This window comes from Carassius gibelio, chromosome A17 (genome assembly GCF_023724105.1).
Source record: "Carassius gibelio isolate Cgi1373 ecotype wild population from Czech Republic chromosome A17, carGib1.2-hapl.c, whole genome shotgun sequence".
Taxonomy (NCBI): Eukaryota; Metazoa; Chordata; class Actinopteri; order Cypriniformes; family Cyprinidae; genus Carassius; species Carassius gibelio.
In genome coordinates, this window is record NC_068387.1 from 9,994,419 (window position 1) to 10,015,630 (window position 21,212).

General features: G+C 41.6%; 2 protein-coding genes across 2 annotated transcripts in view; both read right to left on the bottom strand.

Annotated features, from left to right (window-relative positions):
- Positions 1–856, bottom strand: part of LOC127933211 (spectrin beta chain, erythrocytic) — a 28,855-nt gene extending 27,999 nt beyond the window's left edge. Inside the window, exon 1 of the mRNA XM_052530012.1 lies at positions 584–856. The gene's annotated coding sequence lies outside the window, so the exon portion shown is untranslated. The remainder of the gene's footprint in view (positions 1–583) is intronic.
- Positions 857–9,565: 8,709 nt separating this feature from the next.
- Positions 9,566–21,212, bottom strand: part of LOC127933401 (stAR-related lipid transfer protein 9) — a 36,424-nt gene continuing 24,777 nt past the window's right edge. Inside the window, exons 22-32 of the mRNA XM_052530391.1 lie at positions 13,923–20,870; positions 13,513–13,686; positions 13,245–13,428; positions 12,988–13,128; positions 12,806–12,899; positions 12,560–12,726; positions 12,413–12,477; positions 12,136–12,338; positions 11,070–11,149; positions 10,833–10,991; positions 9,566–10,667 (exon numbers count right to left, since the gene is read on the bottom strand). Coding sequence (XP_052386351.1) covers positions 10,545–10,667; positions 10,833–10,991; positions 11,070–11,149; positions 12,136–12,338; positions 12,413–12,477; positions 12,560–12,726; positions 12,806–12,899; positions 12,988–13,128; positions 13,245–13,428; positions 13,513–13,686; positions 13,923–20,870 — 8,338 coding nt within the window. The 3' untranslated portion in view covers positions 9,566–10,544. The remainder of the gene's footprint in view (positions 10,668–10,832; positions 10,992–11,069; positions 11,150–12,135; positions 12,339–12,412; positions 12,478–12,559; positions 12,727–12,805; positions 12,900–12,987; positions 13,129–13,244; positions 13,429–13,512; positions 13,687–13,922; positions 20,871–21,212) is intronic.

Sequence of the window (21,212 nt, forward strand, 5' to 3'; positions counted from 1 at the left end):
GACTGCCTTACGACATGTGACAAGCTGGTTTGTTTCAGGTCCAAAGTGGTCTACCCGTTTGGACCAGCTTGGACCTCGTTTAGAGTAACTCACAGAGTCAAATTAATGATCATATAGAAGAAAGATGAGAGCTGATGGTTATTAAATAAACAAAGTAACTGAATTTAACTGTCAATTTAAAGTTCTCAAAGTGAAAAGCACATAATTATATAGGGAAATGAACGGTTCTTGCATATTTGCATTGCTTTATATCCAGTTGGTTTTCTCCCAGGCCTTTTTATCTGTACTGATCACACAAGCCAACATGAATGTGTTCACACTGAGCGTTCAGTGCTCAACAGGTCACTACGCTTCTCAAAAGCCTGCAGAAGGCTACTTTTATGAAAAGAACAATCATTGAACCTTTTATTGCGTTATTAACATTCTTTAGCTACTCAGAGATACACAGATATATAGGCTATAATGTGATTAAAACAAAGCAAGAAACAAACTCTTCTACTACATTAATATAAAATGACATTGGGGATCCTAAACTGAAGACAGGTCCTCTCTAACTATGAACTTCAAAAAACAGTACACTTACCTATACAACTGAAAAACAGTCCAGGAGAATGACACGCTTCTCTGTCGATGTCTTTATAATAAAGTCCGTTATTTGAAGGGCTGTAATAATCCCATGAGAGGCACTGAGGTCTAGGTCACGGTGGGGGAGAGCTGCTGCAGTGTCGTGGCGTACAACGCTCATTCTCCTGAGTCCTCGGGCGCTGTTTGACCCACCCAAAGTGTTAAAAATAAAGTAGGAGCAGCGGAGTGGAACGGAGCGCTGCATGAGCGCATTCCTGTCAAGAGTCACTGACTTTCAAAGGCGTCCCCCACCCTTCCACTGCCCGCCTCTACTGCAATATCACAAGCCTTGCATAATAATAATTAAAAAACGCACATATTTACAATCCGCAACTAATCGAGAGAGACTAGTGCCAGTGTAGATAGGCTACAAATCGCTTTCTTTCCAGAGCAGCATTTTACTTTAAACACTAGTTGCTAGATTGTGGTATTTCTAATTCCCTCTAGAAATTATTTGTTCTAATTGTGTGTAAATAAAAACCTACTACACAAGAATAATAAAATAATTTCCACTATACATTTTGTATTTTTTTTTTTTTTTTTTTTTTGATGATAAAGGCAGAGTAACATCTACTGAAGTGTTGCTGAAGTCTGCTTATTATAGGCCTAGGTTTTTCTTGCCCAGGTGTAGCCTATGTTTATAGAATTAAAAGTAAGCCTTTCTTCAATCTATCTGTGTGTAATTTATAGATTATTTTTTATAGGTACGTTTTCAATGCAAAACAACCTCAGGGTTGGAGATGTTTTCACAAATGCAGTAATCATTTTTAGTTTCAATAAAGGATTTAAGAGGATTTAACTTTAAAAGAAAAAAAAAAGGTTTTAAAAATATAATTATATACTGCAAACTATTTGCGAATCAATAAATGAATGTGTCGTTTTAATAAATCACTACCTAAAAACACACTGGAGTCTAAGCACTTTCTATGAAGCCCGTATTTATAGTACATTATAAGGGTATTCTTAAGGCATTATAATGACTGAATAATGTATCATAAAAATCTTATAAATAATCTTTTTTTTTTCAGTTTTAATGTATTTTTCCTACTTATGTGGTTATAGCTTTTAAGAGTATGATGATTTATAACACAATGAACACATTGCATCCACTTAAGTTACAATGCATTATATTTCCCGTAGTTATAATGTATTATAATGTTATAATGTATGTCTTCATGAAAACATCCAAAATACATTATAATTTGGTCTTTTTATAAGTGGTCTTTGTGTTCTTTAAGTATCTTCACCTTACTTGAAGAAGACAAAGACCACTTATAAATAATACTAAGACGAATAATACTAATATTTTTTTTCTCAAACAGCCATAAGTATTAGTATTAGTCTACTAATACTCTAATGAGAGGTAGTTGTCATGTAGTTGCAAAGTTGCTTATAGTCATCAGACTAAGGGGGCCATCAAAATAAAATGTAATCTAATATACTATAACATTTTTTTTTTTTTTTTTTTTGAGTAGGCCATTACAACTCCGCTTAAATTAGTTCACAGTAAAATTTACCTCACAGGAAACCCTCAAAAATACTCAACCACTCCTAACCAGGCACAAAAGTAACAATGTGCAGATCTTAAATAAACTATGTCAAAATATGAGATAATCCATTATACATTAAGTGGATTTAATATGGCATTCATTAGGTTTTAAATAATCATACTCTTATAGCTATAACCACAAATGCATAAGTATTATAATTGCTGTTATGATTAATTATGAGATGATAGAACATATTATAAGGTTTTTATAATGCATTATGCATTAATTGTAATGCCTTTAGAATACCTTTATAGTGTACTATAAATGCAGGCTTCACTGAAAGTGTTGCCGAATTGACTAAAAAGCTTTCAGGAAACCATGTAAAGCCTTGCAGCTAACACAGGACATACTGTAGCAACCTGTTCAAAAATGCTAGCAGTGCTAAAACATGTTAACCACGTGCTAGGAACCTGTAAAAACATTAGCTATATCTAGCAAGTCTGCTAAATTATGTTAGTAACACCCAAGTAACATGCTAACAATGTCTAGCAAGTAATGACACTTGTTACGTTCCAGATGGGGATCAAACTTTGGTCTGTGGTGTGTATATCCTTGGCACTAACCACTGCTCCACTGAAGCAGGTCAAACCCAATGCAAATGAAATAACCAAGAGGCTCAGAGTCTGACTCTTATAGTTCTTTACTAAAGCAAAAAAAAAAAAAAAGTCTTAGAGGCATTTAACTGGAACTTGCCACGGGGGGAACTCAAGAAGGCAATCCTTGGAAGGAAATACAAAAAGGGTCCAAACAGAAAACCTGTCCAGAAATCCAAAACAACACTCAACAGAAGACAAATCTTGAACCAAAAATCCTTGGTAGCGTCATTCTCAAACAGACTTAAGGACTGAACAAGAACAACAGACAGTGAGGCATTTAAATAAGGTTGGCAATTAGGAGAGATTCAATACAGGTGTGCTACAAGTCTCTAATAAAGATGTGATCTGGGGTTGAAAGTACGCCATTCAGCGGGTAAACCAGGGAATATCAGGCAGAACATTACAGACACTGTTAGAAACATGCCTGGAAACATTGTCTGATGTGGATTCTTAGTGATCTTATGAGGTCATAATGAGTCTGAAAAGGTTAACTGGGTACTAAACTGGTTTGCTATGGTTCCTTTGGGGTGTAACTGAGGTCACATGTGGCCTGAAGTAGTGTAATATGGCTTAAAGCCTTCAATTTTATATGCTTTCTGTCTTCATTTGACTTTGTCTCTGTCTATCTGACAATAAAACGTCCCTAGGTTACGTATGTAACCCTAGTTCCTCGAGGGAACGAGACGCTGCGTCGTAGCGCTTTTGGGGAACGCCTTTGGCAAGAACAACTCTGAATATCGTGTGCAATCAGTTCAATGGAAGAGCGTGACGTCACGGACGGGGTGACGTAGCGACCAGGAAGCTATAAAGGCACGTGCCACGCAGCTGGCCTCAGCTTCGAGTAGGGAAGCAAGCGCAGGCAGGGGTGCCGGGAGTATGGCTCGGCGACGCAGCGTCTCGTTCCCTCGAGGAACTAGGGTTACATACGTAACCTAGGGACGTTCCTCTTTGGGAACTCGAGCTGCGTCGTAGCGCTTTTGGGGAACGATGTGCCAACGCTGCCAGACTACCAAGGCCCTGCCTAGTGTGTATCCGAAGAGCACAGCTTAGGACGAGAGGACAGAAGAGCCAGGAGCGGCTCGCATATCGAGATTGTAAAATCTGGCGAATGTAGAGGGCGTGGACCACCCCGCAGCGTTGCAGATGTCCAAGAGGGACACATCTGCTAAAAAGGCCTTAGAGGCAGACATACTCCGCGTAGAGTGAGCCTTGGCTCCCAAAGGAAGGGGAAGACCAGAGGACTCATAGAAGACATTGATAGCCTCGACTATCCAACGACTAAGGGTCTGCTTGGTGGCAGGAGAACCCTTTTTAGGAGGACCATAGCATACAAGCAATTGGTCAGACTTTCTCCACAGGGCAGCTCTGTGGATGTATGCGTCCAATGCTCGCACTGAACAGATACAATTTAGCTTCACCTGGTCTGGCTCCCGAAAGGGAGGAGGACAGAAGGCCTGCAGTACGACAGGTTGTGGTGTGACAGAGGGAACTTTAGGAATGTAACCCGCTCAAGGGTAAAGAAATGCTTTGGCCATACCAGGGGCAAAGTCTAGATAGTTAGGGGCCACCGAGAGGGCCTGAAGATCTCCAACTCTCTTTAGAGAGGTAATAGCCAGTAATAGGGCAGTCTTAAGTGTCAGATGTCTGTCTGAGATTTCTTGAATTGGCTCGAATGGAGCTTTGCAGAGAGCCTCTAACACCACAACCAAATCCCATGGGGGAATACGGGACCGTACTGGAGGTCTCAGCCTCAGTGCACCTCGGAGGAAACGTGTAACTAGGGGGTGTCTACCCAGTGACTGGTCACTGAAAGGGACGTGGTAAGCAGCTATGGCCGCCACGCACACCTTTAAGGTGGAGTGGGTTAACCCCGCAGAGAGCCTAGCTTGTAAAAACTCCAGAACTGTACCAACTGGGCAGTTAACAGGGTCAAGGTGGCGATCTCTGCACCATGAAGTGAAGAGTTTCCACTTCAGGGCGTACAGTTTCCTCGTGGAGGGAGCTCTGGATTGGATTAGGCTCTCAACAACCTCGGTTGAGAGACCAGCTGCTAACAGTTGTGCCCCCTCAGGGGCCACACCCACAGCTTCCACAACTCCGGGCGAGGGTGAATTATTTTGCCCTGCGCCTGAGAGAGTAGATCTGTCCTGATCGGAATCTGCCATGGAGAGCCGTCGAGGAGAGAAATCAGATCTGCGAACCATACTCGGCCCGGCCAGAACGGGGCTACTAACAACAGACGGACCCCGTCCCGGCGTACTCTCGCCAGAACTCCCGGTAGCAGAGCGATGGGGGGAAAGTAGAGTTGTTCCGATTCCGATACTAGTATCGGAAATATCTCCGATACCACAACAAATTCTGGCATCGGCATCGGCGAGTACATGAACCCATATACCGATCCGATACCATTTTCTTAAAAAAGACCTAGTTATGACCGCAAGCTTTGCCTAACCGCTGCACGGTTCTTCTTCGCTGCTCAAAATGCATTGAAAACACAGGAAGTTGTGCTGTGTTGCCACAAGCAACCCCTGTTTAGAGCAGCGAAGAAGAAATGAAAACGCGTTAGCAGCCCTTATCTATATATGACTGGATCACTCATCACATTCTAAACTGCCAAAAGACAGTGAAGCCGCTACTATATTATAGATCAGTGGTTAGGAGTATGTCTCTGTAGTACCGGTAGTTACAGACTCTCGAGTATATTCAGTACCGGCAACTGCGTTCAGTCGCTTCCGTGTAAGTCAAAACGCAGGGCTCCAGACAGTAGCCGAATATATACTAGTGTCTGTGAATATTAAACTGCAAAATACTATTTAAATATTACTCCCGCAAAATCTACATCTCTGTGGGTGACTGGCACAGATGCGCGAGAGCTCGCTGTTTTGTAGTCTCTGCTGTGTGTCATGAGGACACGAACGCATAAACCGTCACTTCATGAGAATTTACCGTTTCATTTGAGAATACTGTCATATCATAAACACAGACACTCAAAGATCTTCATGGCAGCCCATTAAAATAAATGTTTGGTTTACATGAGTAAATTGACAATATATAAAGCTACTGTTGTAGCCTACAGTAATAATAATACATCTCTATAATAATAATAATTATGCCTAGATGGTTGCTTGTTTTTTACTTGTTTTTTAATTGTTAGAGATTATCTGATTAATAGATCTTTTTTTATATTCCTAGACTTATTTGTTGCAGTTTTTTTATACAGTTATATTGTAAAACTTAAATACCTTTTTTAGTTTGCGGTGTTAGATTTTTGGCTGCATTTGAAGTTCTTTTTTGCATAAGAAAATAAATAATACTGTCAAATTCATGTTAGATAATAAAAATACTGTAATAAATACAGTAGTTCACCATGTATTTGTTCATGTTTTATTGAGGGATCTGTCTGAAGCACACCATAAAAAAATTCTAGCAATTTACACAGGGCTAGTAGTATATACAGCTGTATATACAGATATACACCCAGGTATCGGATCAGTACTCGGTATCGGCCGATACCCTGAGCCCAGGTATCGGAATCGGTATCGGGAAGAGAAAAAGGGTATCGGAACATCTCTAGGGGAAAGGCATACAGACGAAGCCTCGGCCAAGTCTGTGCCATGGCATCTAGTCCCAGTGGAGCTGGGTGATCTAGAGAGAACCAGAGGGGACATTGCGATGTCTCTCGAGTCGCGAAGAGGTCCACCTGAGCTTTGCCAAATATTTGCCATATCTGCTTCACCACCTGGGGATGAAGCATCCATTCCCCGGGCCTCGGCCCCTGTCTCGACAGCATGTCTGCTCCCACATTCAATCGGCCAGGAATATACACTGCTCTTAGCGAGAGGAGTTTGCCCTGGGACCACAGGAGGATCTGGTGCACCAGCTTGTACAAGGGGCGTGAACGCAGACCCCCCTGGTGATTGATATAAGAGACTACCGCTGTGTTGTCGGTGCGCACTAACACATGACAGCCTCTCAGGTCTGGGAGGAAATATTTTAAAGCTCGATATACTGCTAGCATTTCTAGACAATTGATGTGCCATGTCAGATGGCGACTGCTCCACAGACCGCGGGCAGGGTGGCCACTCATGACCGCACCCCAACCGGTGAGGGACGCATCTGTCGCTAGCGTTACACGGCGACCAAGAGCTCCCAACACCGGGCCCTGATTCAAGAACCAAGGTTTCTTCCATATGTCTAAGGCACGAAGGCATCGCCGCGTGACCTGAATAGTTCGGAAAGGATTTCCCCTTGGGGAAACCCCTTGGTCTTGAGCCACCACTGAAGGGGCCTCATGTGCAGGAGACCAAAAGGTATCACGTTGGACGCAGCTGCCATGAGCCCTAACAGTCTCTGAAACTGCTTCACAGTGAGTGACTGGCCTACTCTGACTCTCTTGACTGATGTGAGGATCGACTCGATCCGAGCAGGAGACATACGTGCCTGCATCGTGGTCGAATCCCATACTACGCCTAGATGGTTCTCTGAACTGGAGGAAGTACACTTTTCTTGGCATTCAGTCTCAAACCCAGCTCCGCCATATGGGCGAGAACGACACCTCGGTGTCGAACCGCCATCTGCTCTGATTGAGCTAAAATCAACCAATCGTCGATATAATTTAGAATGCGGATGCCCTGCATACGGAGGGGTACCAGAGCCGCATCTACACATTTCGTGAACGTGCGGGGTGAGAGTGCAAGGCCGAAGGGAAGTACTCGATATTGATAAGCTTTGCCCCCGAAAGCGAACCTCAGAAACTTCCTGTGTTGTGGAAGGATGGATATGTGGAAGTATGCATCTTTGAGATCTATTGTGACAAACCAGTCCTCGGATCTGATTTGAGTTACAACCTGTTTGACAGTAAGCATTTTGAATTTCAATGACATAACTGAGAGGTTTAACTGACGTAGGTCTAAGATCGGACGCAACCCCCCATCCTTCTTTGGAACTATGAAATACCGGCTGTAGAACCCGGATTCCCTGTCTAGAGGAGGGACCACCTCGATGGCCTCCTTCCTTAATAGGGTATTCACTTCTTGTTCCATAACCAGAGCCTGCTGGGGGCCGACGACTGTCGGTGTAACCCCATTGAATCTCGGCGGTGGACGGCCGAATTGAATAGCATAGCCTCTTTCTACTGTATGCAGGACCCATTGAGATACATTTGGCAGAAGTTTCCACGCTGCTCGAAAATGTACTAAGGGAATCAGTCTCTCGAGACTGATCTCTGGTGTAAGAGGCCCCCGAAGGAGAGGCGAGCTTCCCAGCTCTGCTATGCTCACATGCGGAAATAACTGGGAGGGATGCTCGCGGGAGACCGTTGCGCCCTGAAGCACCGGCAGGGTTGGCAGACCGGCCTCCGGAGGGTACCGGGGAGAGGCGGGCACCGTATAACGAGGTGGATACCGCTCTGACCCCGTAGGGGCTACCCTCGAGGTCACTGGGATACTGGCGTCAGGACCTCTTTGTCGAGGACTTCCTAGCTTCGATAACTGTACGAAGATCAGATTTTAATCTAGGAGCCCCCGACTCAGAGCACGAGTGGCAACGCTCTGCTTTTGAGCCTCACGGTATGAGGAGCCTGCTAGTGGTGTGAGTATCTCCCGTCCAGATAACCCACAAGAGCGACGAGGGAGGAAACTCTGGAACACCGCCGCCTGCTTACGGGCCTCCTGGAACCTGTCGACGACAGTATTGACTGTGTCGCCGAACAGGCCCGAGGCTTGGAGCGGGACGTCCAGGAGGCAGAACCTGTCACGATCTTTTATTTGGGACAGGTTCAGCCATAAATGCCTCTCCGCAGCCACCAAGGCTGCCATAGACCGCCCAATCGCGCGAGCGGTCTCTTTGGTGGCGCGGAGGGAGAGATCAGAGGTCCGTCTAAGCTCTGCAATATCGTCGGACTTGATCCCCTCTCCCTCGTCTACATCTCTCAGCAGGTCGGCCTGATATGCTTGAAGGACGGCCATGGTGTGAAGGCATGCCCCTGCCTGACCTGCTGCCACATAGCCCTTGCCCACTAACGCTGATGTTGTTCTCAATGCTTTAGTAGGCAAGGCCGGAGCCTTCAGAGACGATGCCGAACCGGGTGACAGATAGCCCGCAAGCGTCTGTTCGACCCGTGACATCGCTCTATAACCGCGCTCATCGAGCCCTGTCACGTTTCCATAATATTGTGAATCAGGGCCGAAGAGATGGGTGGAATATGGGTGTTTCCACGACCTCGCTATTTCGTCATGGAGGTCGGGAAAAAAGGGAAGGCTCTGGGCTGGAGGTGGTTGTCTGGGCCTGAGATACCGCTCATCGAGTTTACTTCTCTGCGGTTCATGTTTTATAAATTCATAATTTATAAGTGCATAATCGCACCACTTTGGCCTGTGAAATTATCATCATCTTTTGGGCTTAATGCTTTTTTCAAATAACAAATAGTCATTCACGTAATCATTTCACTGTATTTTCGCTTCTGTTTACGGTTCAACTGCTGAAGATTAAAAATCCAGAAAGATCTGACCAACTTAATTTACACTTATAAAAAAAATCAAAATCTAAAAAAATCTTAAAATCCAAATCTAAAAATTATATAGAATTATAAATTAATAAAAATAATATATAGTCGGTGGGAGAATTAAATTGTCACTCACCTTCACTTGTAGCTGCAAATTCTGTTGATGTGGAACGCGCTCTAGCTCAGATAATGATAATTGTCATGCTAACGATGTGTTTACAGCCTTGAACTTAAAAAAAACTTTTAAATACTAAAATAAAAACGAAAACAAGAAACATACAAAAAAATGCCAAATGTATTTAATAAAAATATTTTCAGTTTCATAAATTACAAGTCTTCCACAGAAACATATAAAATAGTAAAAATGAAGACAACATTTTAAAACAAATTATTTTACATTTAGATAATAGATTACATATTGTAGAAGACATTTACAGTATATTAAAACAATGTGATATAATAAAAAAAAAGAAATATCCTTCATTTATACAGTAGACCTTTCATTTCGGCAACCAAGTTTTACAGATCAGCTACTGAAGGTTACAGATAGAACCCCTGGTCTATATTGCTTGAGCAAAGGCTCTCTATGTCAAAATGTAATAGCAAATTCAGATATGTGTATAATCTATACAGCTAAAGCCACTGTAGAAAGTGTAACAGTTTGTGTTAAAATGAATAACTTTTGTTTGCATTTCATTACACAGGGAAAATTAAAAGAACATTTTGCATGCATATTTTCCAAAAATAAATATCATATTTATCATATCATATTCAACACTTAAAGTATTAACATCAACAATAGCACTGCAGTCAGTAACAGTTTTACGATGGTCAGTCTATCCCATTTCAGCCAATATAGTCTGAAATACTGATGTCAAGTTTTACATACAGTACTAGTTATTTCTGAAAGTAGCTTAAGACAATGCTATGCATTTGCAATACTGAATAGAGTCGATTGTTTTGTAGTGAAAATGCACTCTTACAAATAACAGAGCTATGCATATACTCAATGTCAAATATAATCAAGTCATACATACACAAAGAAATAGTTTTTACTTTGATTCCTCAAAGTATTATAATCAATGCTTTGGCACATGGGGGCAAAATTATTCAATAACAAATATTAAGATCAAATAAGGCATGATAATGTGTTACACAACATATATATAATCATACAATCAGTGCAAAGTGAAAAATAATCAAGTAAAAAGCAAGAACATGATGTGCAAATCTGAGCAAAAACCTTCAGGGTTTTGGTGTAAGTGCTTGTTGCTACACGTGTAACCTGATTTGTAATAAAGAGAAGAAAGAATCGAGGTCTGCTATGACAGCTGCTTGTTTCCTAGCCACTGTATTCAGGAGTCTAGGAGCCAAGGACGGGCTTCCCAAATCCACCTATAGGGGGAGACACAAGAAACGAGGAGGAAAACTTACAACTGTTTTTTTTTTACTATCGCAGATAGTAACTTCATACTTATGCAAGCATAACGCTAATGCAAATGATTATTCATCAAACTGATACATGACATGAGGAAAGGATACAAGGTTAAACCATCTTACTTGTAACAAATAGATAACAGTGACAACCTCTCGACTGTTACGTTGGCTGGGTAGAAGGATCCACGCGCTGGGTAGAATCTCACCACGAATAGTATCCACACTGGGACGTGGCAGTGTCTCCTCAAACACAGACTGCATGGCCAGCACCCACATATCATCCTGCAGAAAAGATGAATATGTGATTAGGGTAAAGTACTTTTGGATAAAGCTAATCACAGAATAGAGAACACAGAACACCTGTTTGGATTCTGTACTGAGGCAGCAGAAGTCCCGCGGCTGTTTAAGCTGGCAGTTGGTTACGTCCGTCAAAAGATAGACTGATTGGAGAGAATGACAAGACAAAGCAATATAATCAGTAAAGATCAATTTTGCTTTAGCCTGCACTTGAAGGTAAGTTATAATCATAACCTCTCTTACCTATCGAGACTGCCATTCACTCTACAATGATCAAATCCTTTAAGATAATGTAACAAGGCAGATGTGCTACTCTTGTAAACACACATCGACTGACAGGAGAGAGGAAATTGTTGAATAAAGTCATTGTTTTTGTTTTTTTGCACACAAATAGAATTATTGTGGCTTCATAAAATTAAGGTCGGAACACTGAGGTCACATGGACTTTTACCAATGTACTTACTACCTTTCTGGGCCTTGAACGTGGTAGTTGCATTAGTGTCTATGTAGGGTCAGATTTCATTGAAATGATCTTAATTTGTGTTTTAAAGATGAATGGGTCTTACAGGTTTAGAATGACGTGAGGGTGAGTAATTAATGATAGAATTTGTGAACTATCCCTTTAAAGGCTGCAGTCCAAAAGAGTGAATCTAATTCAATCTTCAAGATTGAACAGTGGCTTCGATAAAAAAAACTTTAGAAACCAGTGTATTTGAAATTCATCAGTGCTATTGCACGCAGCATTTATGTAGGATTTATGAAGGTAAATGTAAGACTTTAGAATCCTTTTAAAGACCAACTAAAGTATATGCGCAAGGAACTGATTGAATGGAGCTCAATGTTTTAATGTGGTCTCTTAACGTAAATGCCTTGTATTGGCAATGCTTCAAAGTATCTGCCAATTGGTTTTTCAACCCATATTTCAGAAGTTTTCATTCCCCAGATATTTGTTCTTGTTTTATGCATAGTCTTAATTTGACTGAACATGACCCTGATTTACTGATTCATAGCATGAACCATCATGACCATTATTTTGTGACACTAGATGATCCCAATTTTACCCTAAGACAACAGAAATCCCTTATGATCCCAGAAATTTTTCTCAGATGGCAAAATCCTATATCTTTACCTAGTTGTGTGCTTTCGTCCAATGGCCGTGTCCAGGCAGATTTAATAGACTCTTGGTAGAGGTGAGTCTTTGAGTGATCTCGAACTATGGACCACAGACTGGCCAAAGGCCTCTCCAGCTCTACTGCTCCAAGAAACCCATGAGCTGAGGGTCTGGAAGCAGGCTTGTGAAAGACCTGAACGCCTCTCTCCACACCTTGATGCCTGGTGAGAAATGGAATATGAGGACGGAATACATCGAAGATGTTTACACATGCACAGAATGCAAATTAGCAAACCTCCAGCCAGCAGCTGCCTTCCCAGCCAGTAGACTCCTCACATCACCACCAGAAGCCAAATATACCTAAAACAGACAAGCAAGTCCATGAAGCATTTCACATTGACATGCTCTTGCATATATTGAAACACGAGTTGCAGTAGCATACTTCTGTAATAGCACTGGCAAGAGTGCAGTCTGCGATATCGTGATATGAAGTTGATATAGACGAAGGAGAGCCAAAGGAAAGAGTGCGTTGTCGAGCAAAGGGAGGAGATGATGGAGTGGAGGAGGACTCGGGCTCATATCCAGTGGCAGATGTCTCCAGGCTGACATCTAAAGAGAAAAGGTGATCCAATTAATGAAGTGTATTCGATGCCCTTGAGTTTCCAATTGTTTATGAGTTATTGCTCACCCTGGACTGACAGCCATCTACGCTGGGATTTCGAAGTCTGCAACGGGATCACTGGAGGTTGAGTCTTTACACTGAATTCTGAGACTCCATTTACCTGAGGAATGGAGTGAAGAGCTTGAAAAACAGCATTTTAAATTAAAATAACATGGAAGCATGTTAAACTTTTTAGTGTGGTTCCTTGCCTGTATTAATGATGAGGTAATGTCTTTCAGTAAGGCAGCATTGCTGCTGTTGTACCCTGACGTGGGGCCTGAGTAAAGACTCAGGTTCGAACCACTACATAAAGTACTGTTACTAATGCGTGTGCGAAACTGCAGGTCATCCTACATGACACGGGAAAAAAGGAATTATGAAACTAGGTTAAAACAGCAAAGGGCAGCAATCCTTGATCATTCTTTATTCTTACGAATAATATAAAAAATGATCAAGTGTCACTGACCTTCAATGCCTGCGAGAGAGCTTGCTGCTGTAGTCGTCTCTTTTCCTGTTCGGCCCTCCCACGGAGTCGGTCTCGTGCACGTGTTATCTCTACTCTTGCCTCCTCACGGGCTCGACTGTAGTCACGCAATAGATGCTCAATGTCAGATGGACACTGACCCTCCTTTCTTGGTGGATCAGGAACTCTGGGGGAGAACATCTGATTTAGTTAACAAAATTACAGAATAGACCCAAGTTTAACTTCTGTAAGATTTGGTGCAGTTCCAAACCTGCTGGTTTCAACAATCTCTTGTCTGAGCTGCTGCAGTTCTGAAACTTTTTGATAGTGCTCCTCACAATTTATAGGGATCCGATGCTTACTGGGGCTGAGGCTCCCAGCCCAACGACACATCTGGAGACGGGCTTCTCTGTCCTTCCTCAAACTTTCAATGCTCTTCCTATGCCTAGTGACAAAATAGAATTCTGTTTAGAAGAACTTCTGAAAAGTAGGGTTGCTTTCACACTTGGTCCAATTGGTTGGTTTGAACCGCAGTTGGATTGCACACAGTGAACCAAATTCTAAGGACAATCAAACCTGGGTACACCCCAAAAGTGCTAGTGTGAAAGTACCCTAAATGTATTTCCAAAGAAACATTTTTTGTAATACATCAGTGAATATGTAATCACAGATTATACAGACCTGTTAAGGAGCTCCTGTTTGTTACAGGCTGAAGATGCCTCTTTAGAACCAGACTTGAGAAATTTCAGCAGAGTGTCTGTTTCCCCTTGGCCATAGTGCAGCTTGGCCTCTGTGAGCTCAATGGTCAGCTGATGAGGGCTCAGATCCATATGTACAGATGCTAAAACCCGTTGGCGTTCTTTCCTTAGCTTCTCAATTTCATGTGCTCTCCTGTCCATTTTCCATGATTGCTCTTGCCAGTAACTGGGGCTGAGCTTTGTGAAGTGCTGTCCAGTTGGTCTGTGTATTTTAAGTGCTGATGGTGTCTGATGATTGATGCCAGACCAGTTGGTGAATTTGTTGTGCATGGGCAGATCATCAGGGATCCACTGGTGTCCTTTGAGCATGCTGGTCTCTGCCAGAGGATTGATGCTGACCAGAACATCTGTGTTGCACTCGCTTGGCACCAGAGACAACACGTCATCTTCCTGCTGCTGCACAATACTTTGATTTGAATGATCCCAACTTTTTATTATATACTCCGACGATCTGCGACTCAACACATGAGGGGTTTCTAGGTTTTCCATTTTAGATTGTCTGATGTTATCTGAGAATGATGCAAGTTGGACACCGATGGTGCTGCTTGGAGAGGAGAGGGACATTTTTTGTGAATGAGATGGGGAATGGTTAATAGTGGGTTTACTTACCCTCTCTTCAACTTCATGTGAGTATTCATTTCTCTCTTTGTTCATGCATTTGGTGCAGGGACAGATGCTGTTTGAGAAGTCGTCAGATCCACCCAAATTTGGACAAAGGTCACTCAGGTTTTCAAAGGTCACAGATGATGCTGATGATGATGCTGTTCTTGCATTTTTACTGTGATGTACCTTATTTTCATGGTTGGACATTTTATGAGCTTTCAATGGCACATTGTATACATCTGGGTACCGTTTCTCTTGTCCCTTGGTTTTGTGATTTGTTAAACTCTGCGTTGTTTTTACTTGTCTTGCAGCTTTCACGGTAAGAATAGGGGAGCAGGCACGATCCATGAGCATAATTTGTTTATTAAAGCAATTCCTTAGGTCTACACTTCTGTGATAATTCTGCTTCTCATCTTGTTTCATTTGAGAGCGTTTTGCTCCAAGATGGCTAGACACTGACTTCTCTTTAAAGTAGTCTACTGTGTTACCTTCAGATGCTTTCATAGAGGGGGAATCTTGATTTGGCACAACAGTCTCTAATGAAAGAACCTTCTGGGAGGGAATCAGAAACTTTGGACACTCAGTTATCTTTGAACCTTTGGGACGTATATCAGGCAGGCTTTTAATTATTTCAAAGGGCTGTTCACTTTCACTTTTATTCTTCAAGACCTTGGCATCACCATCTAACTGGGACAGATTGCAAGTATCTGAACCAATCACTTTAACAATAACATTTACTTCATGGGCCATAGTATTCTTTGACACTGGAGCATCTTCTGTCTGGACCCCTATGTCCAAGGACGTTTGTGTAAAACAGTCTCTCTTTAATGTACTGCCAGAATGCACAGTTGAAACCTGAAAACAGTGTTTAGGATGGTCATATTTTGGTTGCTTTTCCCCAGTTCGCATGCCCTGTATGTTCCCAAGAAGATCAGAGGTGTTGACTATTATGTCAGAGAGATGTTCAGACAAGTTATGTAGACTTGCCCATGTGGTTAGGCCACAAATCCCTGTTTTGGATACTGGTGTCTGTGTGCTGCTTCTTTGGTGATGGCTCTTTCTTTTAAGGTTCTCATGAATCTCAATGGTTTGTGTGCCTTGATCGCACCTGCTTGGTCTCGGATGTTCTTGAGATTCATACTCAGAGGAGTAGACCAGCACTATTTCATCAACTTGACCTGAACTGTGGCGTAACTCCTTTGAGGGACCTTCGTAAGAGTCACATTTCAAAACTGTTAGAGTTTGCTTTTTTGAACCACTAGAGGAATAAGAAGCTGCCTTCAGCATAGGTTCAGAAGAAATCTGATCTCTAGAATATTCATTACTACTCAGTGTGCTAGATAGGCCTTTATGATTTACATAAGCGCTCAAATGGGAACTGAAAGTGGAGTCTTGAATATTTAGGCCATTGTCTACACTGCAGCACATTGTCATATTCTTGTTGGAACTATTGAGTGAAGAGTGTTTGCAGGATATATTGGAAGCACTTCCAACGGCCTGCTTTTTGAGGACTGCTGTGTTAACCCCCATTATAGTTTTTGAATGAATAAATGGGTTAAGATCACTTGAGGAAAAATGCATTGCAGAATCTGTTGTCTGTGGGAATGGCTGAGAATGGTCTTCCGCACAAGCTAAAATATCTTCAGAAAAAGCATTCTTCCTTAAATTAATATCTTTATTACCATTTGATTCAGTCATCTCTATCTTTTGCATTTCTTCTTTAGAACCATGATCTTGCTGACATGCGATTGTCTCAGCTTCGCTATGTATAGGAACTCCAAACACAGAGGATGGCATACCAGTGATAGGCGTCTGGGTGTATCTCTGTCCTGATTGTTCTACTAATGATCCTGGACTAATTGTTGAAGGTGAAGAAATGCTTTGTTCGTCAAGTGGTGGACTTTTGTATTTGCCAAGAGCATTTTGAATGGTAGGAAGCAGGTTTGCTTGAGAAGCAGGTTTGGTACGAGACACATGACCTTTAGTTGTTGTACTCTCATCCGAAGATAAATCAGGTGTAGAATCAGTGGATGAACTTGGAGGTGCTATAAAGTGGGCCTTTCTGCATCGCTTTTGGTTTCCTTTCCATCTTTCATCATTACCATTGCCAACAAGGTGTTTTGTAGCTTCTGCAGCTGTGACATGTTTTGTAGCTTCACATCTGTTATTATTATCTTCATTTCTATTTTGACTGCATTGAGTCTGTTTTGCATTGTGATATACCTCAGATTTATCAGGCTCTTTTCTTAGCCTTGACTGGTGATTTGTAGTTTTTTTCACTTGATTTTTCAGTGGCGGGTTATTAAAACTTTGCGTTCCTTTGATGCTGCCATCATTATACTGAGATGTTACCTCCATTTGATTACTTGTGTAGATTGACTGATTTTCTGATTGTGGATCCTTGTCGATATTTACAGTATCACAAGTTTTAAACAACTTGTGCATTTGTTTTCTTTGTGGTGCCTGGCTTAAATCTGAAAGAGTGGCATCTTTTCTTAAATCTTCAGAGTAACCGTTGTGTATGTGCTCCACAGGTCTTTCTTTGTTTTCATCACTAATGATAGTAGCATTTGCAAAGGAATGTTTAGCACAAGTTTTATCTTGGCCTACACAACCATTATGTTTCTCAAGGTTTCCTGGACCAAATTCATAAAATGCAAGATTGCTTGAAGGCCAGGCTTTAGAACTAGGGTAATTGCCATACACTGTTGAGTGGTCATGATCAATACTTGATAGTGAAGAGTTGTATGAACATATCTTTTTATTTTGGGCCTCCATGGTTTGCTGAAAGGTATCAGCCACATCTTCAGAGTGTACATTTGAGACAGTATGTTTCACTGTTGCTTCGCTGGACAATGATACCTGAGGAATGCTCCAATTACTGGACTTTACTGGAGTCGAGACCTTCACGGGATTCAAAAGTCCATCATTCAAAAGTCGTGAATGTCCATGCGTTAGTGGTTTATCATCAAAATTTTGCATTTCCATAGAGGCCAGTTCACTTTCATTTCGTTCTGGTTTGTTGTCGACCACCTGTGCGTTCTGGTGCATGCACTGATTCACTTTCTGCACTTTCTCCAACCCATCTGTTAGCTTAAGAGATAAGGTATCTTGTGCATACATGCAGGGAAGCAGTGGTTTTAATACTGTGGCTCTACCCCCCTCCAAACCCCTTTCACTGATCCAATCTTTCCTTTGAACCGGGTTTGAAGCATCAACGTAATCCTTTCTTAGCTTGGTACAGACAATAATGTTCTCTCTTGACGTATTCACATCAATAATAGTTTCTTTGACACACGACAACACTGATTCACTTGTTTTTATTTTATCTGCGCTCTGTTCTTCTATAGTGCAGTATAGTACAGATTCCATGTTATCACTGACATATCCACATTTTGGATTCTCTTGTTTAAATTTCCTCTCTTTCTTCTTTACAGCATGATCTTCTGTGGCACTGGAGTTTGAGACTGCCTGATCCTTCATAGTCAAAGAATGTCTTAATTCTGTTTGTGAATCACTGTTCTCCAAGCTTACAGTAGAGTTGTCTATGTTAATCTCAGATTTTGACATACATGAGAAAGCCTGGGAACTATTATTTTTGCCATATCCAGCCCGAATACTTTTGTTATCAAATTCATGTTTGTTTGTTTTTAACTTAAAATCCTCCAGTTTTTCTAAAGAAGTCTTTTCTTTCGTGTTTGACTCTTGCTCTTCACTATAGTCTTCTCTTAGAGATGTCATAAAATGTTCTTTCACCACCTCTGATATTTTGTCATTAATTGCTGAGTCGCTGATTTGAAAATATCGGTTAATGGCCTCTCTCTCCATAATCTGGCATGCATCTTTTCTATCCTCTTTACTGTTGTCAATAATGTTTTCGATCTCTGAACTCCTCAAGGATTTCAGGCTAGTATAATTTGTTTGTGTCGGCCCACTATTGCATACACTGCTGTCATTTCTAAAAGTATTAATGTGATCTTTGCTGATTAAAGTCTTGTGATCATTCCTGGCTAATGGTACATTTTTTATATTTTTGTCTTCTAGCTCTTGATCAGAATTTTCCATCGAATCAGCTGTTAAAAGTGCTGTCTCAGTGTCTGAAACATCTTCATTGCTTTTCTTTGGAAGATTCGTATTTCCCACAAAGCTTGCGTGAGAGTCTTTGGTTTTATGTGTTCCAGTGAGTTCCCCATTCCCAAAGTGTTCACTATCTTTGCCAAAACTATTAACTACTACATCATGCTTCTCTGATTGTTTTATTGTCAATACATAATCTTTGGTATCTGTTGTAAAAGCCATTTCTGTGCACTGTCGTGTATAGAAATACTTATTTTCTTCATCACAGTGTCCAGTGATTGTGCTATTGTCGGTGCTAGCATTGCTGTGCGATTCATTTATAATCTGCACTGCTTTAGAGTTCTTAACCTCTGGATCTCCGGATTTATCGCATGTTGAAACCTGATAACCCATTGTCAGGTTTAACTTTGACTTCAGAAAACAATCTGCAGGGTGTATTGGATATAATGTTGGGTCCTCTCTAACATGTGAACCTTCCCTACTAGAGTTAACTGGGAAGCAAGTGGTACTCGCTGAGATCTCACCATCTTTGGAACACGAGTTGATCAGCAATGCTTTAGTCACACTGGGATTCAGTGGTTTGTTGTCAGTGGTTGGTTTATTTGGATGTGCTACCGCATCTGAACTGGTATCTGTAGAATCACAGACTGTCTGAGTTGTACATGGTTTGGCACTGGTATTCCGTTCCTTAAAATCCATATCTTGTCCTGGGATAAAACTGAGATCATTCTCTAGCAACAGGGTATTTTCAAAGGATGTGCTGTTTTGTTCTTCGTGTGTTGTATTTTCATCCTGAGTGTAGTCAGAACGAGGTGAGCTCTGGCTTTCTGAGATATTCATGTTGTTCGACAGATCCAGACTAGTAGAGCTTTGGCATCTACTGCTCTCTATAAGTGTGTGTGGATCCTGTTTGAGCAAGTGTCCTGAAGCCATGATGATTCTAGGACTGTCTGCTGCATCAGTAGATGACCAAGCATCAGTAAGAGCAAGTGGATTCCCTGTCTCTCTGATACTTGCACTGCTACAGGGGCTAGATTTAGACGCTAGACAAGAGAAGTGAGAAGGCCCTTTAGCCATGTCTGGGCCGTTCTCAGTTTTCGACTTCCAACTGCCGTTAAAGCTCCAGAAAACCTCTGTAGGTACATCTTTGGATATTCTCATCCCCTCTTTACTGCCGACTGCCTGAGAGCTGCATGAAGCTTGTACTGTAGGGGTGGTTAAGTGGCTTGGAACTTTTTTAAACCTCAGAACTGGTCTGGCAGTCAAATGCTTCCCGCTGCTCTCCATAACAAGAGAATCCTGAGACATGTGACTGTCTACACTCTCAGCATCACTGGAATCACGTTCCTCCTGCTGAAGTTGCTCAGCCAGAGCTGTAGCATTAGCTGATGACACTGAATCCAATGAGAAAATACTATCACAATCTGAAGATCTGTTGGGATCCTCCCAACCACCATGCTCCACCCAACGAGCTGGATCTTTTTGCACTGCAACCCATGGCTCGGTGCTCGTTAGAACTTCTGCACTATGCCAGTGTCTCTGTTGCTTAGATTTTAATGAGTTAAGCTGCTCCAAACTTTCATAAGACACCGTCGACCTGATAGGGCACTTTTCCTGTTTTCTCTCAAAGTCTTTCAGAGTCTTGGTTTTGTTTGATTTCTCATTTAGCTGACTTGTTGCTTTCTTCACAGATTTCACACTTCTATGTCCACGTGAGCCTGGAGGTGGCTTGCGGAAAACTTTCGCCAAAGCAGTTTTGATCCCAAAGCCAACGGAGTGGAAAAAAACCTTGCGGATGGTTTCTAAACCTTTATTTCCACCTTGAGATAATGTCTTTGTTCCCTTCACAGGACTCTTCTGTTTTATTATTGGTAATACTTTTCTAGTGGATTTGGTGTTTGAATCCAGACAATTCTTGTCTTGGTCACTTGTGCTTTTCTTGACTATCACCCTTGAGGAAGTTTTTAATTTTGTAGCTTCAGCTGAACTTGCATCTTTTATGGGACTTTTGACGCTATCTGAAAAACTGGCCCAACTTGAGGATCCTTGGTCATATCTTGAGGGCATTGTATTGGAACGTCTTCTAATCTTTTGATCTTGGAGACATTCATCAGATTCCCATTTAGTGGCACGAGCAAAGCAAGCTAGAGATGTTGTAAACTCAGAAGATATATTCCTTTTGAGGAACTGGCTGTTGGAGAAAAATATATATGTATTTGTTCATATTGTACTATGTAATCTTAACATGAATGACACCTTATTCAGTAAGATTTACTACATTCTTTAGATCAGGTAAACTCAAAAACATGCACAGTGGGTCTCATTCGCAAAAAGCTGCATTATTTTATTCAAATTCACATACAAGGGAGAACATCTCATGAAAAAAATGTCTACCTAACACATATATATGTATTGTACACACTTGGATTTGTTCTTAACTTTGTTCTAATGTTAATAAATCTGAAGTATTATAAGTGGCTTTCCACACAACCCTTTCTTTAGAGCATTTATTCAATTTCAGCAAACATATGAC